Source organism: Pteronotus mesoamericanus, unplaced genomic scaffold (assembly GCF_021234165.1).
Source record: "Pteronotus mesoamericanus isolate MK-2021 breed Mesoamerican mustached bat unplaced genomic scaffold, CSHL_Meso_final contig_78, whole genome shotgun sequence".
Lineage (NCBI taxonomy): Eukaryota > Metazoa > Chordata > Mammalia > Chiroptera > Mormoopidae > Pteronotus > Pteronotus mesoamericanus.
In genome coordinates, this window is record NW_026555258.1 from 7,290,987 (window position 1) to 7,318,457 (window position 27,471).

General features: G+C 48.3%; 1 protein-coding gene across 5 annotated transcripts in view; it reads right to left on the minus strand.

The window, feature by feature from the left end:
- The window catches only part of MVB12B (multivesicular body subunit 12B), a 153,908-nt gene that overhangs the window by 56,542 nt on the left and 69,895 nt on the right, over window positions 1-27,471 (minus strand). For all 5 annotated transcript variants that reach the window (XM_054584366.1, XM_054584369.1, XM_054584367.1 and 2 more), the window contains one exon: window positions 15,485-15,579. In XM_054584366.1, the coding sequence (XP_054440341.1) occupies window positions 15,485-15,579 (95 nt within the window). The remainder of the gene's footprint in view (window positions 1-15,484; window positions 15,580-27,471) is intronic.

The window sequence follows — 27,471 nt, forward strand, 5'->3', positions numbered from 1 at the left end:
TAGCATGCACAACCTGGATTTGGATCTGATATCCGTACAACATGCTTTGGAAAAATCGACACTTTGGAAAATGTTAGAGACAATCATCATTGAAGCTTTTGAGGCTTTTTTTTCCCTGATACTTTACACCTAAGTGTAACCACCTTTTATAAATGCTATTCAATTATGAAAGACTTCTGGGATTATGTAAATCAAGACAACTCAACCCGTGACACCTCTCTTAATAGAATGAGATTAGCTAACTCCCTCCCCCTCTTCAAAGAAGAAGAAAATAGCACAATTTCAACACCGGTCATTAAAAGAAGACCCCCTCCTTTAGCATGTAAAATTGGTAGCAACAAGCCGATTTCCATTTGCTTCTCTCAGACAGTCTCTCTCCAAAAGGAACTAGTTCACAGTACAATTTTGCATTTTTAACTGCATGAATGAGGCATTCTTCATAAATAACAGCTATGTTCTATACACAGGAGCTCCTTTTTATTAGGGACACAGTAATGAACAATGAGCAATGTGTTCTATTATTCTTTGTCAAATCACAAAATGCTACATTAGAATAACTGTGCTGGTCAATGTAATATAGTAGATTAAATTCAACTTCTGTGGAAAAACCACTGTAAAACAGCATGATAAGAAGGCTATAAAAAATTTAATTTTACTCCAAACTCCATCACAAAAAAAATGGTGTGAAAAGTAATTTTGCATAATCAGTACACGCCATCTGGAACAATTAACCGATTTCTATAGAACTATGAGGATCAGTCATATCTGCTTATTAAAGATCAGAAATTATACAAGTAATAAATCCTTGAAAAAACTAAGCGTACTCCCGCCTGTCAACGCTATTTTAACTTCAAATACTGAAGAACGCCTGATAAGGCTGAAAAGAAGAGATTAATATATGCAAATTACATCCAGCATTTAAAATCCCCACAACTGTCTCCGGGTTTCTGTCCCTTATTGCTGCCTTTATGTTTTATTCATACACCAACTCACCTGTCACTTCATAAGCTATAATATTATGGGGGTATTATTAAACAGCATAAAGCCGTGCTTTAATTGGAAAGCTTCATTGCATTTTCCAATTATTTGGAGTAAATTAAAAGCAGATGCACATAGTTTAATAAGGAGTCTAATATCAGTTCCGGGAAATCAAAATTCATTGTCATTACTATGCCGTGATAGTTTTGCAAACTGTACTCAATTTCAGAGGTTTTCAAAAGAAAATCTGTCTATGCAATCTGTTAATTGTCATTCGGTTAATAACTGTTTAAATATCCAAACTACACAGCAGCTTCCTATTAAAAAAAATAAACCAAGGGGTTTATGCAAGCAAACAAATACAGTGTGCCACTCCTGGACTGGGCTGGGCTGGGCTGGGCTGGACTTCTCAGACTTGCCCGTGCACCTTGAAACAATGGAAGCAGGGAGAAACCTACCCACTCGGCAGCTGAGCCCAGAGGGGAGGACAAAGAACAGCAGTGCGTGACTTCCACGAGCACCAGAGGTTGCTGCACCGGAAAGGGCAGAAGCCACGTTATAAATCGTGTTTTCAGAGGTCTGCGCTGCTCAGCAAAAATTTAGCTTCCAAAGTTTTAATTGGTCCACCTAAAATAAATCCTTTTAATGAGTAAACTAACTGATTCAGGACACAAACATGGAAAAATCAAAGAAAACAAATGTCATGAGCAATTTGTTTTGAAAAAATTGACCCCTGAAGGGCCGTTTCTTTACTGGTTCATGACCCGGGAGTGGCGCGGTCCCGCGGCTCTGGGGGGCTGGCCACAGTGCCTACAAGTGGATTCGACTTCCAGACAAAGGGCTATATGCTAAGCCATTATGGATTTAAAGAACAAAATCTTAAAGGTTACTCTTCATAAGGGATCTCGCTGGCGGATGGAGTTACATTATAGCTCTACAGCTACAAGTAGCACGCATACAAATACATGTAGCTAAAGCGTTTACAAATGGAAAGTCAGAGGTATCCTCCAACTAGTACATGTGACCTTTTCATTTTTATACTAAGTGACAGACTTTTTCAAATCCTAGGTGTGCAAATTATAATAGGACAAGCAGTAATTGACTTTTAAACTCCACCCACTGTGAGGGCTACAATTAATCTGTTTTTAGTATAAGAACTGCAGCTCTGCGAAGAAGTTTGTAACTAGTACACTCTCTTTCCCAATGCGATTAACACCGAAGAGTCCTGCTGAAAGGTAACAACAGCACAGAGCTCACTCTCCATCTCTCGTTTCAGAGGGCGCAGGGGATAAGGCACCAATCGCCCGAGGGCCACCACCCCAGGCTGGAGAGGACAGGCGCGGAAGTAGGAACACGAGAAAGCGTTCTGGCAAGACAACCAGAAACTGTGCTTGAAGATGAAGATAGAAGCAATTCTTGTGCAGTGATCCAAAAATCAGCATCGCTTTTTTTTTTCAAAATTACCTGTTTTAATAAGTAGACACACTGTGCCAACTGAACCATTTAATTATCTGCAAAAATGATGAATCTAAACAATAGTTTGCAAAAGTAAATGACTAACCTCTGATTAAAATGTCTGTCCTCATTAAACCCACATAAAATGTACAATATCTTTTTTAAAAACCTAGCCTGAAGAAAGGAGCAATCCCTCAGTGTGGATAGATAGCCTCGCGTCCTCCCCTAAGACAGGGACAGCTAAGAAAGTTGTTTAATTTACTCTCTTCAACCCCGGGAAGGATGCCTTTAGTGCATGGTGTGTCCTGGGGCAGCCGCGCCAGCCGCAGCGCAGGCCTGAGGGCTGGGGACCTGTGGGCTGGCAGCAGCTCAGAGGCAGGGACCTCGTGATGTGCTCGGGGGGTGGTGTGACTTTCATGTACCCTTAAACCAAGTCCGGCTCACAGCTATGTAAGGATTCTGGGGCAAGGAAAGGAGGCTTTTCTTTTTTTCCCTTTGCTAAAGGGTCCTGGGATGACAGGAAAGAAAGGGCCACAAACCAAAAGGCAAAGGGGAAAGAAGTCAAACCATTTAGATCATTGAGCACAGATAGCACCTTTCTCAGTCAGAGCTGATTTGATCACAAGGGGGAAATCGGAGGTTGACTCACATGCTGAGAAGTTCTCTTTAACTTGTGCTACCCAGCAGCACACTGACATCTCAAGTGGCTACTGACTTCTGAGCCGGAATGGAGGTTTTGCTTTCTATTACAGCAAAAGGTCCCCGGAGCTGGGCAGGGTCCCTCCAGGTGAGCTCCCTCCTGGCTCTGCTGTAATGGACTGGCAAGCTGCCCCCTCACCTGACTGCACTTTTAGATGGGGTGGGGGTGTCCAACTGGACAGTAGGCAAGAGCAGCACCTTCTGGAGTAACAGGAAGCCCTTTGCTGGAATAACAGCATTTATGATGGCCATACCAGTTACCACTTCTGGGGTGCCCGCTCAGTACTGGCACTTCAAGTTCACTATCTCTAACCCTCAAATTTCCAGAAGACAAAATGAACTGAAATGTTACTCAAAGTTGTGACACGGCTGGAAAGGGTGGGCCTCGAAAACCAATGGAAAGCAAACGTCCCTGCGTGCCTCCTATGGGGCAGATCCGGGGCTCGGCGTTAGGCACACCCCTGCATCGCTGTCCTCCCTCCCCAAAGGGCCCCCGGGCACCAGCAGAGAACTGGGCACTGAACAGGATGTTATAACCAAAGGCAACTTACTTTCTTAGAAGTGAAAACAAACAAACAAACAAAAAACCCAAATCAGTTAGGTGGCCGTCTCACAAAAAAGCATCAATAGCCAAGAGACTTATGGCCAAAGACGCTGTCTGTCTTGGGCCTCAAAAACCACAACCACCTTTGGCAGAAGAAGGATGAGTGACAACTGTCTAAATCATGTGTAAGAGGACCTTCTGACAGGAGTGTCTTGTTAGCGCAGGGTGTCTTTGAGGTAAACACATGAGGCAATGGGACAGAAAGATGGGTGCGTTTATTGCCGCCAGGTAACAAGCGATTAAGTGCTTCTGAGTGTGTCACCAGAAGCAAGGCTTGGGGCCAACGAGGCAAGCTTTTCTCGCTCATTCAGAATTATGGATGCCGTCCCGCCAGCGGATCCTGAGATCGCTCGTGCTGTAAAGCAAGTCAGGCATGAGAAACCGCTCTCTAACAAAGGATCTCAACCTTGGATGAGAGCTCTGCATCACTCACTGTCTTAGAGACAATCGAAAGACAAATCTGAGGAATAAGGAGCCTCGTTCTCTGGGACGTGTGATAAATATATTCCATCCAAACTGTAGGCTGGAGCACTGGAGATTTTTATTTTTTAAACACAAACAGGTTAACGCCATCACTGGCCATTAATAAAAAGGCGGGGGTCGGGGGAAGCATTGGGTATTCAGGACACAAACACCAAACGCATGGCAATGGATGGATTCAGGTAGTTGGTCCACAGGAAGGGCGGCTTCATTGTTTTAAAACAGACCAGACTTTCTCCTGTCCTGATGGTAGCAGTTAAATACATTCATTCTGGCACAAAAGGGAGCAGCTCATCCTGTGTGACAAAGGACAACTTTTTATCTCATCTCCGAATAGTGGGTGGCTGTCCCACCTGCTGCAGGAGAGGTGGCTCCCTGAGGTTCCTGACGGGGTGGGGGGGTTGGAGGGAGGAGCTGCGGAACAGGTTCAGTCATAGTCACAGACTGACAGCGCTTCCAATGACCAGGCACAAGTCTAACCCGCACCATGAACCACTGCCACCCACGCAGCAGACGAGGAAACTAAGGCACAGAAAGGCTGAGCTCCTTGCCCAAGGTCCCTCTGCACTGAGTGAGGGGGGCTGTCTGCTCGCCCTTCAGCGTTCTGCCCAGCAACCGCCAGGGGGAGCCACAGACACTATTGGAGATGCCCTCGGGACTAAGCAGTTGTTGGTCAAGCACCAAAGGCCTCGCTCGGAGGGAGTCCCAGAGATGAGAAGCCAGGACTCATTAGGAATTTTAATAATGCCTAGACCTCATATACCAAGTTAGTCCCAGCAGAATTCACTCCAGGTGCGTGTGCCATTTTCCACTTCCATTTGACAAGTGCGGAGAAATGGTCACACACACCCTGACGCCGCAGGCTTAGTACCGTGAGCAGGAGCTTAGGTCTGGAGTCAGTACACCTGGGTTCAAATCCCATCCCTCCCACTTACTAGTAGTGTAGCTCTGCGGCAAATCACAATCTCTCAAAACCTCATTTTTTTCCCCCACCTGTAAAATAAAATATTTATAAAGATAAAAAATATTTATTAGAGATGTTTATTTGACAAGAATTGAGCATGGGAGCTCAGCAACACAGCGGCAGTGCTGTATCTATAAAATACGGATGATAAGAGTAATAGTACAAAGCCTGAAGATTTTTTGTAAGGTTTTCTTGGTAAGGATTTATTGGGATTAGATGATAAAATGCTTGGCAAGTGCTTACTACACAGTCTTGTACATGGTAAGCGCTAAAGGAAGGTTAGGTATTATTAAAATAAATTAACATAATCCATTTTAATAAAGGCAAAAACAACTTCAGCTCCCTAAATGTATTTAAATTAAAGAACTTGCCGTAATTATATCATTTTTTCCCCCCTCTCAGCTGATAGTCTATTATTACTAGAGAGACAGAGATAGAAAAGGAAACAAAAGGCTAATTTGATATAAGCTGCCCCCAGGCAGGCGTGTTTGGTAAACCAGACCCTGTCGCACCCCCCCACCCCCGAGCAAACCTCTGGAGAAGCGCGAAGAGCAGAGAAGAGCTGGGGTTCCAGGCGCCCCCTTTGCTTTCGGCTCTTCGCTGGCAGGGTGCTCCTGCTGGCCCTCATCACGCTGCTTGCCCGGAAGGGAACTGTGATGGGGACACGGGGGCATATTTCTGATTTGAAAACTAGACACAGGGAGAATGGTGTCCGAAAGTTGGTTTTCTTATCCTATGTTCTTTACAATCACGGCCGTGTCTGGATGGAACGTCTGTGAAGTCCGTGGGCAACGAAGCACGTTAGCCTAACGACCCGGTACCCAGTCTGCGCCACACGCAAGGCTCCTTCCCACATAGCCTCAGCGCCGGAAGGTGGGGGTCATCCCTGTGCCCCGACATACTAGCCAATGCCTGAGACAAAGGAATCTTCCAACAAACATTAGCTGAACTGTGTTTAAATTACTGACGCTGTTATTGCAATTACTGATGCGGGAATTCAGATCCAGGAAGGCCTGGTGCTGTGCCCAACATGAAGCTGGCTCTCCAGGCTCCTGCTGTGGGTCTGCCCTCTGCCCCCCACCCCCACTGCCGAACTCTCGGATTTAAGAGGGGGATGTGGCCCATTAAACCAATGCCCCCTAAACTCTGCCTGCTTAAACACCAAGAGAGAATGAAAGCACAGCAGGAAGGTGCCCGCCCTCTCAAGAGCACTGAAGTATCTGTCACCTAATAATGTTCTTAGTTTTCATGATGACGAAACTGGAAAAAGTCTTCACGTTCTCCTACCCGCACGGCACAGAAAGCAGAAATGAAGCCCGGAGCGGAGAGCAGCCCAAGCTCTTTCCTCCAAAAAGCAAAGTGAGGCGCACCGGGGGAGCGCACAGCATTCTTGGCTCTTGCTGCCCGGCGTCCTCTCCTGCCTGCCCCCTTGCCATCACTCTGTCACCTCCCGGAGAAAGGGCTGCTTGCCACGGAAAACAGCCCACTCCTAAGGGACCATGCATGACAGAATGTCTCGGTTTCCAGGGGGTGCCGGGCTGAGCCACGCCAGAGAGCCTACTGCAAGTTTCTCTGGTCTGAGGAAGCAATTTCCTCGCAGCACCCAGAGCGCTCCGCCTCCTGAGGTGGAATCCTACACAGAGGATTATAAGAGGGAGCCCGTCCTAAGAAGAGGAAGACCATGCTGGGCACGAGCCAGTGATTCCCAAGCGATAATCCTCAACACATCCCTGGGCTCCCACTCTGATCACAGCCCTGCGGGGAGGCGACTCTGGACAGAAGTGACATTCCTGTACTGCTTCCCAGTTAGAAAAAGGTCTTACGCCCTGGACCTTCACAGCAATCCTGGGAAAGTAGGGGGCCGTCATTGCATTAGTCTACAGGTGTGAGTAACTGGCATCGAGTGACCTGCCCAACAAGGTGACATAGTGCCTGCCCCTGGTGCAGTCCTAACCAGGTGCTGTTCGCAGACGTGGCCCAGCGTGGCCACTCACCGTGGCTCCGTGTGACAGCCTCACATGCTGCCGACCCCGAATGCCCCATCAGTCATACACTGAGCCTTCCACAGGCTTCCTGTTGCCCTCAGAAGGAAACATGGAGCCTGGCCACACTCCTTGACTCAAAAGGGATTGAAGGCAGCCTCCTTCCTCTAAACATAGCCCCTGCCTTTCTCAAGGTGCTCACACTGGAAATCTCTGCATCACAAAGTAGCAGGAGGAGAGTGTCCCCAGTTAGAGGGGAATCAGAAAAGCTTTGTGGGAGAGGCAGCTTGGGAGCAGGCCTTCAAGGACGGGTCGACAGAGGAGAGGGTGGGGCAACCTGAGCCATCGGACTGGCAGCGGCCAATGCACAGAGGCACAAAGGTGAGGCACAGGGGAGGCCCCAGACTGGTGGGCACAGGTGAAGAGAAATAGCTGGAAGATGCCGGGCAGGCGGAGACTGGCCACTGACGCCGGGCAGGTGCGGTCGGAGTCACGCAGCAGGCAGCGGGCCGGGCAGGACGCGGAGCTTTGATCTGAGGAGCTGTGCTGTGGAGAGATGAGTCTGCACCTGGGCACCTGGACTGAGGACAGAAAAGCCTGGCTCGGGAGACAGCCAAGTAAGTGCGAGCCACCAAGGCCTGGTACCTGCCAGGCCCGCACCGGGCCAGCCCCAGGGGCCCGGCGCTGAAAGTGGGAATGCAGGGCAAAGACAGGATCGCCCTTGACGCTCCGCTCTGGAGCGCTCACTGGGAGAACGGGACATGGCTGTGGACTTAATCGGTAGCAATATGGTCCAGAGCCCAGCTCAGGGGTTTCGCGGACTCTCTCTGTGTGAAGTCCTAGAGGAGGTACTTGCAGGGTGGAACACCTCCGAGAGGCAAGAGATCCCCCAGCGCCCTGCGTGTTTGCCCGCACACGCTGTTCATTAACTTCAGTGACACAGCTACCACCGTGGATGTATAAAAGCACATCCAATTAGCCAGGCCTACATGAATATTTGCACTCTTAAATCTTTTGCATTTCGAAAGGGTTAAAGCTTATTATTAGCATATAATTTACAGTCCTTTCTCCCAGGAAAGGAATAATGCACAGTAAATGCCACATTCATTTTAATAATACATGTTACAGTCTGTGCCCAACATCTGCACAAAGGTAAAGGAGACAGATTTTTTTGACATGTCCCACTCTGCCATCTAAACACAGGCTTTTTGTTTCTTAAGTGACGGAAGGTTTAATCAAGAAAGCAGGCAATTCATCAATCGAAACAAGGCAGCGTGCGTGCGCCTGACAGCACACACATGGTTGTGTACAGAGCAAACCTGGCCACCTGTCAAGCGCACCTTTTACATCAGGATATACAAATACACTGTGTGATCAATTCCCCATTCGCTCCGATTCATTTCTTCTTTTTCTTATTATATTTTTCTTTGTACTCGATTTTGTTGTCAGTCAGGGCAAGAATAGATGGATAGACAAGGGACACAATAGCTGCCAGAGGTGAAGATAAAAATTTATATGCCTTTAAAATGACTTATTTCCTCCTTGATTTGGGCACATTATAAATATTTTTTGCACTTCATTCAGGAATTTTCCCCATGTGCTATTATCTGTGGCTGCGTCGAACTGATGTCCCTCTCTTGGGTCCTTGCCGCCCTCCCCCACATTCACCCGCCACCTCCCCGCCAGCCTTGGGTGAGGCTGAAAACCCTCAGCGGAGGATAAAGGAAAGAGGAGTCTGAAAGACAAGGCCAGAGAAGCCACACGAATGTGTCCATTACAGACAAAAGCCAGAGGGATACCTGTGAATGCAGAGGTTGACCAAGACGACTCAGGGGCTTCCGCCGGAAGGAGCGGCTTTCCCTCATTCGAGGTTATCAATAACAGAGTCACCTAACCCACAGGCACGTGCTCACAGAACACAGGTGCAAATTCTGCAGCAGGACACCACGCACGCGGCACGCGGCACACGGAGCAGTTGTTGGTGAGAACACCTTTCACAGACAAGAATGGCATTTCCCGAGCACTCCGTTGTTTTAGCTTGTTAACCTTTGCTTTCCAGCCCCACATGCTGTATGAACATTAAAGTCTTAAGTTTATTTTTGATTTTCCAGGTGAGCTTTTTTTCCCCTAATTAAAAGGTAGAAATAATGTAGTCACTACAAATGAAAGGAAAATATGTTTACAGTTGTTTGGGATGCTGCGGATGAGTCTTTAAAGGATCCTATCTTAAAACATACAGATTTTTTTTTTTTCCACAATAAGATGAAGAGCTGGTGGCAGAAATTTTATCCAATTGGATGAAATATATAAATCATGAATTTCATAATACTGATAATTAAATGTCCATCTTCCAATTTAAATGAGGACTAGATTAAAACTGCATGGAGAAGGCTGATATTCAGAAATCATTAATTATTTTTAATTGCTTTGCGCTTTCCTGGTCTGATGTCAGTTACATGGCTCATACACGGTTCTGTTTCAGATAAAATCCTCCTTTGCTCTGTAGAGAGTTGCGAGCCAAACTGATGAGCTGATGGACTCAGGCTTGTCCACACTCACAAGCTTCCTGATATCAAACATCTTAAAAGGGGATTGGTTTTTAAAAGGGAACAGCTGTAGAAGGCAATAAGCTAGCTTTTCCAGCAATCAAAAAAACACTGAAACAAAACAAAACAAAACAAAAAGCCTAATGGCAGGGTGACTGCCCCTCCCCCTCCCCCGACAACCGACCAGCTCGGTTCCAGGTTATGGCTTTTGTCCTGGTGCAACTGTGTGCCCCTTTCACTCTTACACGTGAGGATGTAGTTAATAAATTATATGGTCAGCCTAGCGCTGATGGATAAATGAAGATGTCAGCATGGCAACCCGCCAGCGTACTAAAGGGAAGGAGACCAAGACCCACAGCGCCCTGCTCTCTGAGGCCTCAGGGTGCTTCTGCGTGGTGGCTCGTCCAGAATTCCTGGGGCGTGTAAGATTTTTGCTTTGGTTACATGCCTGTTTTAATATGGATTTGCTTAATTTTACTCCTTTATACTGCCATGTCAGTTTTTTCAAAAGGGAGAAGGTTTCTTTGGGAAAAATTCTTCACTTGGGGATATAAATCAGTTTGTTACAACCATGACAAAAACAAAAGGCTAGCACAGGTTTGTTCCCACACCACGGTCACTTGTTCATTACATAAAACCTGTCACAAACGGGTAAGAGATACTCCCAGGTTAGCAGCAGCAATCCTGGGCGCCTCTTGGCTGAGTGCGCCTTACAGGGAGCTTCCGGCACAGGTGTGTCCCTCGGGGTGGACGGAGGTGGGGCGCTCCTCCTTCCTGACCCCCTCCCCCGCAGGTCTCCAGTCCCCAAGGCACATGACGCTCATCATAAGAACATCTCTTAAGAAACGTCTTACTCAACTCCCATACATGGTTGGGGTTCAAACATGAGTGGATTCCAGCCCCCCCCATATGTGGTCGTACAGGTGGGCCTTTTAAAACTCACTGAAAAGAGTTGTTTTGTTATTCACAGCATCTTACGGGGCCCTATTTATGAGGAAGAATTCAGTAAAAGGAATAGTTGGGTTTCTTACTGAGCAACTAGCTTGTTTTTATCTTGTCCATACGGAAGCTGTCCTGGCTCAGAACCAAATCCAGAGTCCCCTTCACCCCCAGCTGCATCCTACTCTCCTGTCCTATTTTTTTGTTCACTCTTTCATTCCCATTTTTATTTTGTTACATATAGTTTTGGAGCTACCTTAAATCTTTCTGGAACAGGTGATATAGAAATGAATAAATGGTCCTGGCTGGTGTAGCTCAGTGGCTTGAGTGCCGGCCTGCAAACCAAAAGGTTGCCAGTTCGATTCCCAGTCAGGACCCATGCCTGGGTTACAGGGTCCCCAGTAGGAGGCGCGTGAGAAACAGTGATGTTTCTCTCCGTCTCTTTCTCCCTCCTTTCCCCTCTCTGTAAAAATAAATCTATTTTAAAAAAAAAATGAATAAATGGCCAGACATTTAAACATCTAAAAAAATTCTAAGGAAAAAAAGTAGAATGTCATCATTTGGGACTAAAATAGAAGACTTTTCAGGAGAGAGAAGATATTCTTAAAAAGAATGAACAGCCACTAACAGTCCTGACTAGGAAACTTAGGGGTGGGGTGTGGGGTAAAACTAGAAAAGTCCCACGTCCCTGAAGAGACACCCCCCGGAGGGAAGAGCTTAAAGGCACAAAGTGAGGGGGACAGAGAAGTCAGAACATCGCCAGGAAAGCTGAGCCAGCATTTACAAAAGAAAGAACAACTGAAAAAGTGGTTTAAAATTATGTTTAGAGGAAGGGGAGTAGGAATGGGGGCACCCATTGCTCAGGACTGACGACGAAGACCAGGGGTCAGCACATTTTCTTCAGTAAAGGGACAGATGGCAAACATAGCAGGCGCGGTGGGCCTTATGGTCTGTCACAGACACTTGGCTCTGCCACTGTCACGGGACAGTAGCTACTGTCGGTTTGTAAAGGGATGCGCACCGATGTGTTCCGATAAAACTTTATTTATGAACATTGAAATCTGATTTTAGTATAATTTTCATATCACTAAATACTGTTTTTAATGTTTTTTCAACTACTTAAAAATATGAAACCATCCTCAGCGGTGGGCGAGATCGGGCCGTGGGCCAGTGTGCCGGCCCTAACACAGACCCAGTGAGCCAAACCAGGCGCCCGCCACTTTACTACCACCTCCTCTTCCAGGGAAAACCGTCCTCACACCCGAAGGAGCAGGACAACATGGCGCCGTGGGACGCGCAGGGCAAGGCGAGCAGGTGGCTGGGGCGGCCAGGTGCTTCCCCACTCGGCTGCCTCTGCGAGGGCCGTGGCTGTAAGAGGTACCCGTGGTCTTCGGGGGATGCCAGGGGACGGGAGGTTCCAGGGGCCCGGACGACAGGAACAATCACATTCTCAGAAAGGAGCAATAAGAAAACTATTGATCTGGGCCAGAAAGTGATTTCCAGTCAAGTTTGCAAGCGTATTGTGAGTCAGGAGTGTGGGCGCTCCGGAAGGAGACAGTGACTGGTTTGGGCTCACAAGGCGTATGAGAACGCGCCAAATTAACATCGGGTGTGTATTTCTTCTTACTACAAAAGCAACACATGCCATCAGAGAAAAATGAGACACTGCAAAGAAGCAAAAAGAAGGGCAGGAAAGTCTCGTGACAATCCCTGTAACACCTGGGGATATACTTTTCCAGACCTGTAGGTACGTATTTTTAAATGAGATCACACGTTGCTCATACGATTTGTTACTGAATATTCACGCACATCTTTTAATCAAAATCATCATTTTTTAAAATCCTCACCTGAGTATATGTCTATTGATTTTGAGAGAGAGAGGAGGGGGTGGAGAGAAAGAGAAACATCAGTGTGAGAAAGAAACATTGCCCGACCAGCGACCACACCCACGACCAGGTATGCGCCCTGACACAGCGCTGAATCCACAGCCTCCTGGTGTGCAGGATGACTCTCCAAGCAGCTAAGCCACCTGGTGAGGGCACCACTTTCTGTTGCCTGAAAAGTTAAGGACATCATATAGATGTTGCAGAATTTAACCATTTGCCTCTGTTTTAGGCATTTAGGAAATCTATCCCCTAAGCTGCACTATGTAGCTCAGTTGTCATGTTTTGGCAGACAACATGAGGTACCCCAAAAGACCGGATGGGTGTGAACCTACAGGGAGACAGCCCAGCAGAACGAGGGAGGGCCTGGAAGACACAGAACGGGCTCGCAGGAGGTGGCGGCCCCAGACGCCAGAGGCGGCCGGGCAGCCAAGCAGAGTGATCATCTGCCCGAGGTCACCGAGGACATTCCTGGGCACGGCAGATACTGGGCTAAATGCTCGCCTCCCTCCCCTGCTCCCTTCCTTCTGCAAGCATTTCCCACGCACCTCTGCTGCTAGGGACAGAGCTACACACTCTTTCCACTGGTTCCTCCAGCAACTCCGAGCCACGTCTTTCCTTTTGCAAGTGTGGGATAGGTGTCTCCGTGACAGATACAGGAGAAGGGATATATTAACAGGTATGCCCTTGGGAAAACATTTAAAAGTAAATATTACTTTCCTAACCGTACATACAAATTAAATGTGGGCTGCTTTTCCAAGTTCTAATTACACTGTTTGGAAATCTACTTATCTTAGGAAGGCCTGCAAACTAAGTAATCAAATATTTTCAGGAATGGACCAGAGCATGCCGGGAGTTTGCACCAAAGGCTCAGCCCCCGAAGTCTGCAGCGAGCAAGCGCCAGAGCCGTTCGGAAGGAGAGCGGTTGGATCATTCACTTCATTACCAGCAGAGCTCCAGCTACCATGGCATCGGGCGCTGGGCAAGGGCTAGGGCCTGGGGCACTCTTTGCCTTGATGGTTTTGGGAATAAACCGTTGAAACCTTAACTTCACAATACCAAACCGAGACGTGCCGCTCAGTGCCAAATACTGTTCATACGGGGGAGGGGAGGTGTCTGCTCCCTTCCAGCCAGAACGACGCGCAGGCAGGCTGCCGGTGGGTAGGCGGGCAGGCTTCCCAGCTGCACCATGGTTGCCCAGTGCTGAGCTTGCAGGCCTTATGGAGCCAGCGGGTCCTGCGGGGTGTTTCTGGCAGCATCACAACAAAGCAGTCCTGGACCCTGGCAGAGCGATTTGGTGCCTGCAGCCGCCAAGGAGGCCCAAGCTGCCTGCTGCTGTGGGCTGCAGCCTCAACTAACTCTGTTTGGAAGATAAAATCCAACCAACTGCCATTTACATAAATGTAACAGGAAGTTCCTGAATGGCTTCCCCTGTGTCTTGAGGCCGTTACCTCGGTATTGCTAAACTAACAGCTGAAATGAACCCAGACAACACCTCATCAAAGGCAGGGGGGCGAGGAAGCAGTGGTCCAGAGGCAGACAGGCGCGTTCCTGCCAAACGCGAGGAGATTTCGCTCTGTGGGCCCTTTTCTGCAGAACCGTCAACAGCTGGGAAAGCCATCAGAGAACCCAGGCGGGGTGGAGGGGGGCAGCCGAACACTCCGGCTGGAAAAAGGTTTGCAAACTGGAGGGGGAAAAAAAAGTCATCTGCTTTGACTGAGCCTCTTCCTTATGTGTGTTCGGAACGGGGACGCCCTGCTGGATTTCACAGGCCTGTGTGCCTGGCTCTGCCACGAGGCACCTGGGGAAACGGTCAGCTTTCCTACAAAATAGGTCATCTTTCCACACTTGTTATGTTCCTTGTCGACTCTGCTGAAATAGCCACAGCACAAAAGCAGCTCTTGGCGGGATGCTTTCCTTAGACAACATGCTCCCTCCACCCTTTGGGAGCCTGGCTCCCGGAGGGAGGCCAGGGGCATGGGCTCTGGGGAAAGCCCTGTCCTTCCCTTTCTCCTGCAGGTGTGCCACCCAGAAATGGAACAACTGGCTTTTGCTTTTACTTCCAAACCTATTAGGGAGTGATCATAACAAGAAAAACTAATACTGACACGAATTATACCACTGTTCTATTTCATCTATTTAGTAACCTGAAGTTGCAATTTTTAGAACAAAGATTACCTTTTAAATAACTGATTCATTATGGTACATGAATGAATGCCATGTTCCTGTGTTCAAAATGTCACTCACCATTAAGGGTGTGTGCTGGTAAGTGGCACCGATTTGCCACTTCCCCCTTAGATACAGACACCCCTGATTGGAGGCCCAGTATAATCGGAGGCAAGTTTGTGGGTTTCCTCAGCTCTTAGCAAGTCATCTGCCCTGCCAGGCACCTAATGAATCTCAATTCTGTAATAAGGCTTGTAAGTTTCCCCTCCCCGGGTGAAGGTGAAAAGGAAAACGAGGACTGATGAAGTTTCTGCCAAGGTACCACTATCAATTTCAAGGCCAAGTTCAGAAATCAGACTCACAGGATGGGGGTGTGAGGGGGAGGCCGCCGGCGCACCCTCTGGCCACAAACCCGGCTTTGAGAAACGCGAGGTGAGGAAAGACCTGGATCCGGGAGAGCCAGTGGGCCCGGCCCCAGCTCTGTGCTGCTCCCCAGTCCCCGTGGGAAACCTGCCCTGGATTTGGCAGGTGAACAATGCAGCGACTATTCTCTGGAAACCTCCCTTCAAGCTTGTGAAATCCACACATTGTTTTTCATCATTAGTTTCAAAACATGCTGAGTATTTGGCCCTCCTCTAAGTGCTGCGGTGACACAGAGGAAAGGGGAGGCCTGGTCCCTGCTGGGAACAGGCCCCTAGCAGGGAGAAAAAGAGGTAAGACAGAGGCCAGCAGAGCCAGGAAGCACATCGCGGGCGATGGTGCGGGACAGCTGCGGCCGCCCCACGTACCTGAGATGGCGTACAGGTTGGAGTGCTGGTACTCGTAGTCGGCCCGCGTGCTGTTCCTGCCCCGGAAGGTAGCAGGGAGAGTGAGAGAGATGTGCCTGAGGAAGAGACAGAGGAGAAAAAGGACGTTACAGGGTGTACGAAGCAACCCCCCGAGGCTCAGAAAGCCCCTGGCACCACGGGCGGCACACTGCGGCTCGGAGCAGGAGTGGGCGCCCTGGCGAGCAGTGCTTCTCCGCCAGCCTGAGTCCCTCCGAAGAATTCAGAAGTTTCCAGACCATAGCAGCCACCTTTGTCCACACCAGCAGGGACATTCAAGAGAAAGTAAGGGTTTCCCCAGCCTACAGCATGTGCAAGCTTCTTCAAGGATGGGGGCAACTTAGTCCAGGTCTCTGCCCACCAGGCAAAATATACCCAGAGCGTCAGAACACTCAAGCTGTGAATGAGAGCCTTGGGTGGTTCTGCCGTACTGGCTCCATTAGCCATCCATCGGCTTCCCTACCTTCCCCGCAGAGCCGCTGGGCATAACAGCGCAGGAAGCACTTTGTGAGCGAAGGTGGGTATGATTGCCTTGTGGGTCCAGGAAGCTAAGACTGCTGAGAACGGGAAAGGCACACTCCTCTGAGCTGCTCATCTGCAAGTTCCCCCTCTGGCAGGAGCACACAGTAGGTGCTCAGGAAAGCACCTTTGATTGACCAGTGTGTCTTCTCCGGCTCAGGTGTTGGCCATGAAAGCCACCATGCACACGGAGCATATGTGAGTATTCAATCAAAGCAAATAATCCATTCAGTGTGGTTGTCAGCTGCCGTTAGCAAATGTGGAAAAAGCAAGATCAGAATAATAGGAGAAATATTTAAAACCCCACAGGTCTGAGGGGCAGAAAACACCACCCACAGAAATACCTCTTCTTGGCATTACTGGGGGTCAGTCTGAAATAGCTCAGCAGCCTGAGCTCTGGCTACACTCAGTCATTTCCAAAAGGGGGGACACACTCACTACATAAAGCTTTACGTTTCACACGTTGCCTTTTTCACGCGACACGTGGGCGACGGCTGGAATGATTCTGGTACATGTGGACCCCGGGAGGAAAGGCTTCCACTCAGGGCCTGTTCCTACAGAGCCGGGAATGAGCAGGAGCCTCCTGGGACTACGCGGGTGCCCAGGGCTGTGGAGGCATTCGGTTTGCGGAGTGAGCGCTGATGGCTGTGCCGCCGACCAGCCCGGCTCACCAGGCCGGGGCCTTCACTGAGCACCAACCGTGGGCTCGGGGCTGCACTGGAAACAGCAGGTACAGCATGTGGACACGGGCCCACGTGCAGAGTGAATGCGCGTGATGCTAACTAAGGGTGCAGGGTAAGCTCCCTGAAGGAGTTCTCTGGCCACAGGGGACAGAGGTGCAGGCACAAATCACCTTGCAACATGACATGCTTGGAGGAGAATAAAAACTGGGTGCTGAGTGAGCATGAAAGAAAGGAACAACATATTTGGATAAAGGGGACAGAGCTTCTAGCGACACCTTCTCAGAGGAGTACAAGGGTGTTAAAGGAGTAAAAGGGGCTCACTGGGTAGTCAGAGAAAGCTGATACTCCGGTGCAGGGTTATGGTACACATGGGACACGAAGCTGGGACGCCAGGCCAGGGCCAGAAGGGAAAGAGGTTTGGGTCCTGTGCCCTAAGTTGAAGGTTCCCAACGCTGTCCTGCCCATCAGGGCCCAGATGAAGGCATTAGAGTCACCCGGGAACTTGCTAACAATACAGATTCACAGCCCCGACCCTGGGGAGTCTGGTTCAGTGGGCCCGGGGTACAGTCCAGAAATCCATTTTTAACAAGCTCCAGCAGCGGCTCTGAAGGCTGGCCAGGCCTGGGAAACCTGAGAGGGTGCGGAGCAGCTGCAGAGGGGCTGCGAGCAGGTGATCGATGCCTCTGACCACAGCACTTAGTCAGTGAAGCTGAGCAAACACGAGGATGAATTATTGACTGTGGCTGTGGTTGAGCAGAGCTAAAATAATGACAGGTGACCCTGCAGCGAGGGCCTGCCATGTGCCAGGCCCTGGGGTATGTGGGTCTCCCGCAGTCTCCTATGGCTCCTCACGTTGCCCTGCAAGGCAGACATGGGGCCAGCTACCCGGCGCACAGGGCTCAGTGCAAAATAAAAATGTGGGGCTCTGGTTCAACTGTTATTAAGAATTTCAAGACGGTGACAGCAAAGCATTAAGCAGGTGTGGGGCCCTTGTGAGCATGGGGCGCCATGGGGCTGGCTGGCGGCACAGCTGTGATGCTGGCCAGGGTAGGTGCTGTAACTGCGCCCAGGGTGCCGGCAGTTTCTGGGAAGAGCTGCGCTTCAGGGCTGCCACACCCGAAGATCTCCAAGCTCTGAAAGCTCAAAGAAGGTGCGCTCGGGAAGGCTCATGGAGGAGGTGGGGCCAAGCGGAACTGGGGGAGGGAAGGGGGTGGCCCAGCCTTGCGGTGGCCTAGTCCTTGTCTGGCGCTATCTACAGAGCACTGCAGGGGACTCAGGAGTGGCAGGACAGGCAGGGCCCTGCTTTTGCAGAGCCCGCCCTTGGCAGGGGACACGAACACATCCAGGAAGTCACAGGACACCTGCTCACAAATGCAGTCACATGTGGAAAGCAGGGACACGGAGGCGCTGTGCAGAGCTCTGGCCAGGGCTTCCCGAGGACTGAGGACAGCAGGGCTGTGGGTGACGTGAGGGTGGGCGGGGGAAGGGGGGTGGCCGGCAGGGAGGAGCGGAGGGCTGGGAGCGGAGGCCTGCTAAGTGGCCGGAAGGGTGGTGGAGGGAAGACCTGGAAGGAGGCAGGGATGGCCAGAGCCTGAAGGCCAGGGAGAGAGGCTCTGGGACCAGGCTGGAGAGGCTATAGGGCCAAGCCCTCAGGGCGCTGCAAGAGCTCTGGCTTTATCTGGGAGGATTTGTAAGCGGGGATGTGACAAGATCCAATTCGCAATTTAAAAAGATTGCCTGCCTGTGGGAAAGCGAGGGGAAAAAATGCTGAGATGCCCTGAGTGATGGGCATGGAGCAGCAGGTTAGGAGGCAGATCACCATGAACTTGGAAACAATTACTCAGAACCTACTGTGTATGGACCCATAACAATTCCTGCCAAAATGACCTGCTGCAACCCTCTAAGTGAACAGTTTCGGGGTGATTCTATGGCATATGGAACTTAAAGAAGTATACACAGAGAAGTCCCAGCAGCTGGCTCCTTCGCTGCCCCAGACCCCACATGGCCTGCGCTTCCTGGCCTCTCCAGGCCCTCAGATTTTGCCTGGCGGACCACACTCTGCAGCCCACCTCCCTTGGCTTGATTTTCCCTTCCTTCCTTCCTTCCTTGCAGATGGCTCCTTCTGGCTCCTCCTCCAGCCTTTTAAAGGCTGCTGTTTTCCAGGGTTCTGGTTTAGCTCCCCTCTCACCCCATACACTTGCCTTGCGCGACCGAATCCACAGCCATGCCCTGGTTTCTGCTGTTTCCACAACCAGCCCAACTCTCCAGACTCTGTCCCTTGTCACTGCCTCTTTCTCCCTCGTCTGGTTTGTGCACTCACCTCCTCCAACCTTACCGGCTTGCTTTTTGTCTTTTTCCTCCCCCGCATTCCTGACTCAGGGCCTTTGCACTTGCTGTTCCCGTGGCCCGAAAGACTCTTCCCCCAGCTCCCAGAAGCGGGCTCCTCCTCCTCAGCCAGGCCACCTCCCTGAGGAGGCACCCAGCCCTGTGGCTCTCTCCCAACTCACTCCGCCTGCAGAGCCCTTCCCAGTCTGGAGGGCGGCCTCACTTGCCTACGTTTCTCCAGAGCACAATCTGCCTTCTGCTTGCTCTTTCCACCGTATCCCCAGGGCCCGGAACAGTGCCCACCACACCATGGTCACTTAAAAAATATGAGGGAGACCCCGTAATGTTACCTAATGCTTGTTAAGTGAATGAACAAATCTGACTCTTATAATCAGAGATGCTCTCGGAGAAGTTCAGAAAGGCTTCACGCTTATCTCCTTCTCACCACTGGAACTGGGCTGGTTAACGGTTTGGAAAATGCAATTATTTTTGATTCATGGATACTTTTACATAAACAGTAAATAGATTCATCATGGCATTGCTTATAAAACCAAAAACTGGAATAAAATGAAATATCAAATAATAGGGGACTGGTTAAAAATCATGGTACAACTGTCTAATAAAATATTTTATACTCAAAATGTTTTGGAAGACGATGATGGCAGAATGCAGGCCTATTACCAGAGCAGCTAGTGAGAAAAGGTATATATTGTAAAATCCTTATTTTTACACTTGGAATTGTGATTGTTAACCCCATACTCTAGCTTCTTTCCCATAACATGGCCGTCTACTGAGATGAAAAGAACGCCCTGCTCACAACACGGGGCGTTACCAGAGGAGAGAGGAGAAGCCGCCAGGAAGCCGGCTCCACCCGGCATGGCACCTAGAGACGCAGACCTCCTGGTACCACCCCCAGCAGGACCTGGACCCATGGAGTAAGGGACTGGCCACCGGGGACCAACGATTTCTGCCACTTGCCCACATGATGAATCGTTATTCCGAGGTCTGTTGGGTAGCTGGAGAATTCTAACCAGAACAGCTCCTAAGTGCTCACGGCCCTTGACTGAGCTTTCCTCTCTGTGCCCTGCCCAAGGAGCGGCCCTCCCCTCAGGGGGAGACCGGGCGCACCCCGCTGAGCGACCACCTCTCTCTGCAGGAGGGCTGTCCTGCAACAAATCCCACAGGCTGCCAACAATGGCTCGGCGAAATAGATGCGGAGGGAAATTTCATTTTTTCCTCCAAGTCAGTCTAGGCTCCTTATTCAATTAACATGGCCACTAAGCTGCAGACAGCTCCATATAAAAGCCCTTCAGTTACAGAATACATTTTATTATGTGACAATAGTTGCCAGCACGATTTATTCCCTTTGATGGGTTTCTGCTTTTTCCTTGTTAATTTAAATCTGTATTTTCTAGTGCTGATTCCAGGTCTGTGTGAATTTTTAAAATGTGACCATTAATCTTCTGGACCCAGTGGCCACATATAACGAAGACGGCTCTGCCCAGGCACCGGCGATGCCTGCTGTCTCTCCAACTGTTGGGGGCGGGGGCGGGGTCCAGGCACACTCATGGTGAGAGACAGGTGTCACTTTGATCTCCCCCCCCCCCCACAGCCCAAACAAACTTTGTGACCTGAAGTTACAGCTTCCATTCAGTTTATCGGGACTGACGGCTCAATTAAACCACCTCCCCGGGCAGGGGTTTTCAGGGAGCCCCAGGGACGCGTGGGGGCTCCCAAGGCTCTTTCAGGGAGGCGGTAAGGCCACAACTGTTTTTGTGATAATACTAAGACATCACTTGCCCTTTTCACTCTCAGCCTCTCATGAGCAGACAGAAGAATTTCCCGGAAACTATATGATATTATGGTGTCATTGCTCTGATGGCTGCGTGTGTATTCTTGTGTTTTCCATTTTTTCAGTTTTAATTTCTAATAAGGTAAATATAGGGAAACATAATCCACACGAACAAAACCTCTTTGGATTTTTGCTTAATTTTTGAGAATACAAAAGTCCTAGGCCAAAAAGTTTGAAAGCCATTTTTCTAGGACAATGTATTAAATCTAACTCTGCAAAAGACTGAGTTGGGAAGTTCTAATCCAGGGGTGTCCAACCTTTTGGCATCTCTGGGCCACAATGGAAGAAGAAGAGTTGTTTTGGACCACACATTAAATACACAAACACTAATGAAAACTGATGAGCAACAAAAAGGTTTTAAGTAAATTTACGGTTTTGCGTTGGGCCACATGTGTCCTGCAGTTTGGACACCCCTGTTCTAAGACATTTGAGGTTTGGCTTTTACGTACTGTTCACTTGCCTGAACCCATGAAAGGGTGAATGGCAGAGCTATAAAATGTCCACATACCGAAAGGAAAAAAGGCCAGAGTGGGAATAAAAATATCAAACGACCCAAGAGATTCATGGGACTATTCTAGAGAAGAAGAAAGGGAAGGGGTAAAATCATTAAGTCCAGACGCCCAGGGTTTGCTACTTTTTGTTTAAATACATCTTGGTTGAAAAAAAGCACAGCACGGCAGCAGGGCAGCCGCTGTCTAGACTGCCAGCCGGTGAAGAGGAGTCAGATGTCCCCTCTAGCGCAGGTGTGGCTCTCACTCTGGATCATGGTGTTCCTGGGACACGGCCTCCTCAGTACCCCAACCAGCCAGTTCCTCTCTTTCCTTAGTGCCAGCGACGAACCCCTTAGAGGACACAGCTTGTGTGTATGAGACAAAGTAAGCACGAATGACCGACTAGCTGCTTAACAGCATATCCCCCAAGCAATGAAGAATTACATTTGCTTATTCACATTCATAGGTATAAAAAAAAAATCAATAATTGAAAATATTTCAAAGATTGAAAAAATTCAAATGAGGAGGGTGAAGCGATATGTGCCCTCAAAAAAAACCAGGTCCCTGTGATTTGCATGGCCAGTGACGGTTCCAGCAGCCTCTTGTCACCGAGGTGCAGCAAAAAGTAAGGAGAGCGGAGAAAAGTAACAAAGATTCAGAAGATCGCCTACCAAATTATGAGCACCCAGGGGGATGAGGGGAGTGGAAGGGTAATTCACATGCCCTGCCTTTTGGCCACACCCAGTCCAGAAATATATATCCTCGTGAAGGCCTATAAAAAAAGTCACATGACAAGATGAAAAGAAGATTATCTCTGGGAAAATTTTTTACTGTAGGACACAGACAAAGTTATCTGTATTAGAAATAATGCAGAAATAAAATTCCAAAAAACCTGAATTAGTAACATAGTAGATAAGCCCCCAAAGGTTTTCGAGGATGCAAATAACACAGAAAGGACAATGATGAGGAAAAATATGAAAAGTATGGAGAAAAAAGACCAACCTAAATATTCAAGGTGTTAGAAAGAAATCAGAACAATGAAGAGAAGTAACAATAAAAACGTTTAAAATTTCCCTAATTAAAAATAAAATAACTAAATATAGAAGTTGATAGGGCTTTCAACATTCCAAGCAAAATCAATAAAGTGACTCACAACTAAATCAATCCTAATTTCAAGATTTAATGTAAAGTTACAGTAATCAAGACAGTGTGGCACTGGCAGAAAGATAGACACAGGAGATCAATGGAACAAAATAGAGAGTGGTCTAAATATAGAGCCACACATATATGATCAATGGAATTTCAACAAAGGTGCCAAGTCAATTCAATGCGGAAAGTATAATCTTTTCAATACACGATGCTGGAACAACTGGATAGCCACATGTTTAAAAAAATCAAAACAAAACCAAACCTTGATGCTTACCTCATACCATATACACACACACACATATTACAAAAAGGACCCAAGAGATTCATGTGGCTATTTTAGAAAAGAGAAAAGGGAAGGAGTAAATTATTAAATCCAGAGGGCCTAGGGTTTGATACTCTTCATTTACATGCATTTTGATTTAACAGGTATAGCATGACATTTTCTAGAAGAAAACACATGAGATAATCTTTGTGACCTTAGGTTTGGCAAAGACTTCTTAATTAGGACACCAAAAAGCACAAACTATACAAGCTCATCAAATTATACTTTAAATATGTGCATTATTGTACATTGAGTACACTTTAATGAATACTTTCCTGATCTAAAAAAATGGTTGTTTTTTTTTAAAAAAAAACCTAAATAAAGAAACCAGTAGGGTTCCCGGTATCGCAGAGCTGGCAACGAGAGGTCCACTGCGAGACGGACCCTTGCCACAATGACCGCAGACTTTTCCTCTGTCACACTAACTGCCTGGAGAAAGTGGGGCCGCAGAATGTGGATGGGAAAGAAAGTCACGAATCAGAAATTTTTTACCCCTTCAAGTTACCTTTCATATGTGAAGATGACAACAAAAAAGATCATTTGTGTCCTTGTCTCTGAAAGAAATACGTGTCACAGGCTCCAGATGATTCAGAATGAAAACTTCAGAATGGGGAGGCAATGGGACAAAAGGACCAGCACTTACTCTTTCTCTCCGAATTAGCCTGGGGGGACGTCACAATAAAGTAGCCTTATCTGGCGTTGTGGCAGGGCTTCCCCTTCACACGCATCACCGTGCAAGCCCCACCCGGACCCTACAAGGAGGCGTTGAGACCGCCTCCCTTTGACAGGTGGTCCCAGAGAGGGTCCGCAGCTGGCCTGAGGGGCACGGCTTGGCTTTGCACACTAATGGGGAAAAATTACAAAATTCAGCTCTGAGGCATGATGTTCCACTCAAAAACTGTAAATAACATGATGTCTGATTCAGGTTCTCTTGCAGACATAAAACGGCATTTACAGGTTTTCTGGGTGGGGCTTGGGGAGGGGGCTTATGCCGTGATTCTGAGGGAGGAGCTCAGGACGCAGGCTGTGCGGGGAGAGTGATGTGGGCATAAGAGGCAGGAACTGTGCTTATTCAGAGTGATGGACTGGCAACATGTCCGTACACTACTAAACTAGGACAGAACAGGGAGAAAGAATGAGCCAGCCATTTTGATACCAATGTGGCCAAATCTCAAAGAACAGCTGTTAGGTGAAGAAAGAAAAAAAAACAACAACCCACCAACCAACCCCAAAACCAAGTTGCAGAATGACATACAGGATACAAATGCCGCACAAACAATATATTTCTGTGGTCACACATAAACACAGAGGCCACAGCACCTAAAGGACCCGCAGGCTCAGCTGCCCCGGCCGTGGTGTCCCTGTGCAGACGGCAAGGCTGTGACCAGGAGCGGCGCTCATGGAGTGACCCGCGGAAGTCTCTGCAATGACCGTGTGACTTTCCCACCCCTGCTTTCTCATGTCGTTTTAATGTGTTCACTTTCTTTCTCAGCGAGAACCTATTTTTCTATTTACCAGGGGAAAAAAGATGGCAAGACCAGGAGGAGAAGTCTCGAAGTCACCGGGAACATCAGAAGAGCTGGTATAGGCCCAGCTCTTGGTGCTAAAGGGGCATCTTGTTTTCTAGATAAACATGTCTGCTGGTGGACAAGGACTGGTGGTGATGTGCAAAGGAACGTCACAGAAGGAAAGGGACGGGGGGCAAGAAGATGCGAAAGCCACACTATTTGAGTTAAGGTGGTCAGAGGAAGAAAGAGCACAGCGAATGGCTAAATGAAATTCTGCTTTATTCCTGCAAAACACCACTGGGAAGAAGTCATCTGTGACACACAGCTTCTGTGCCAGGTGTAAGGACGTGCTTAATGAATGCCATTTAATGAAGAAAAAGGCTCTTATAAAACACCTGGCACAAGCAGGGTGAGGGAGTCATGGGCCAGGGGCCTCTGCTACACCTGCTGGCGTTTTAATAAGCACCTTCTCCAGCATCAGCTCTCCAAGGCTGGGCAGCGGCGTCAGAGCGAGGTCCCTGGCCATCGCCCACGCTCGCTGACAGTTTAGGGAAGCTTATTTCTTAAGGACCATATGCTCAGGTACTGGAGCACCCTGGAAGGTAATTAAAACGAATCATTTTCCGCTGGAAGGGCCTCCCTCGCACCCTCCTCAGAGACCTCATAGCCAGGCTTCCTGCTCCAGGTCCTCTGCGCTTCCCACCCGAGACTCTGAGTTAGGCTTCAGAGCTCTGAAGACCCAGAGGTGTGAGGAAAATCTTGCAATTTTTGTCTTGTAACTTGGTTCTACTAAAACAGAAACTCGGTGATTTTAATGATTCCAGGCCCTAAAATATTTTTAGGTGTGGCAATGTTTCTTTTCTCATTGATTTTGGAGCTGACCTCAGACAGAAATTTCCATGTGCAAAGTTTGTTATCATTTTTCAGGGTGTGATTATATACACATATATTTTTGTTTGTTTTGTTATTGCAAAATCAAGGGAGGTTTTGTAAAACTTAAAACATACCTATTTCCTCTACGGTATATTCATTAGCTCATAAAACTTTCTATGCTCAGTCCTGAAACTCAATTTACGCAATGAAACGATGCCCTTCAAGGGGAGGCAGGCCATGGTATCAACAGGCACACAAGGCTGCTTTAATTAGAGGCTGGGGCTGGTCCAGTCCACCAGTTTTTCATGGCGCTCCTACTATATGCCAAGCACTGTGTTTGGCACTAAGACAGTTTTGAAAAACCAAGGGAGAGGGGCCAACTGAAAAGGTTACAGGCTATGATTTCAACTATATGATGTTCCGGAAAAGGCAAAACTATAGAGACAGCAAAAAGGTCAGTGATTGCTGGAGGGGCCGAGGGAGAAGATGAACAGGCAAAACACAAAGAATTTTTAGGGCAGTGAAGGTACTTTGTATGATGTTATAATGATAAGTATATGTCATACATTTACCTAAATCCATAGAATATACAACACCAAGGGTGAACCCATTGGTAAACTATAGACTTTGGGTTATTATGATTTATCAGTGAAGGTTCATCCTTGATTAAAAAAAAAAGTACCACCATTCTGGTGACTGACGTTGATAATGGGGTCAGGGATATATGTGAAACCTCTGTATCTTCCTCTCAACTTTGATATAAACCTAAATTTCTCTAAGGGAATAAAACATGTAAACAAAAAACACCCCCAGAAAAACAAATAAAAAAACAAAAACGAAAACAAAAAACAAAATGAGACTTATAACTTTCCCCCTTTAGGGAGATAAATTGAAACATATACATAAATCCCCTCAACTATAAAGTAAAAAGCTCTAAATATCAGAAGATGTGCAAACAAAAGACTATGAGGTTATATGCTTCCATTTTAAAGCAATGGCGTTCCACAGAGGGCAACAGCACACGTCTCCTGAGCACCGACCATGCACTGGATGCTCCACTAGGCCCTGTGGCGTGTCCAGGGACGGGGGCTGTGGTCCCACCTGCCAAGAGGAAAGAACGCAGTGGGGGAGCAAAGCCCTGAGCAATGAAACAGTAATTCAAGAAGCAAGGCAGACCTGAGAGCTGTCACAATGTGCGACAGGGGCAACGAGGGCTTCTGGAGCCAGAGGTGACAGGTAACCTCTGACTTCGATGGCCAGGAGTGGCTTCCGGTGGGGGAGACACTGAGGGCTCTGCTCCTGCAGCCACCCATGACCACGATGGCTGCCACGTCCGGGCACTGGCACTATGCCCCATGCTTTCTGCTTACCTCTCACCTTCACAAGCCAGCAGAGTAAGCTTTAGTGTACAGATGCAGGAGAGGGGGTTCAGGGCAGTTAAGAAGCGTACGCGCCCAAGGTCACAACGCTAAGGAAACTGGCTGAGCTGGGATTTGGGTTGATGCTTTTTCCATGATGCCATGTTACTTTGCCCAGGCGACGTAAGCACAAAGTAAGTATAAATGCAGACTTGTTCATTTTCCATTCAAGCAACCCATTTGCCACGATCAATATTAACTCCAACCTACCAACTTGATTGTATAATGAGTTTTCCTCATGGGCAACACAGACACACACGCGCACCCCCCAAACAAACCACTGCATTGGACAAGGAAAAAAAACTGCCCCTGGAAGACTGAGGAAATCACAATTCCAACCCCCCCCCCCAAGTTCCTAAACGCAGAGCTTTAAAGTATGTGCAGTTCGACGGCATATGGCAAATCAATTACTAGTTTAAATCTTAAAACAAAAACATGGCAAGTGTGGTGCAGAAATAATCAAGAACAACGGTTTGGTTTAGATTACAGCGAGCCACCAGAGTTTTGAATACAATAAATCATCATTCCAGGCAATGGGAAGCCATATTGACACTTATTCCTAATTTGAATATTTAATTAGGGTGAAGTTCTTCATCAAATTATCGCAGAACTGGGAGGAAGCCTGGAAGACTTAGGCAATTACTACCTTAACCCCTCACCAGCTGCTCACCTGTGAGCACCGCGGCTCTTGCCCCGCTCAGCAGGGAAGAACGCCCGCACCCACAGGCCAACCTGTGATCCTCGGGGTGCGTGCTGGTGGTTGAAGCTACTGCTGGGGCAGAAAGGAGCCAATTGGTGGTGGCAACAGAGA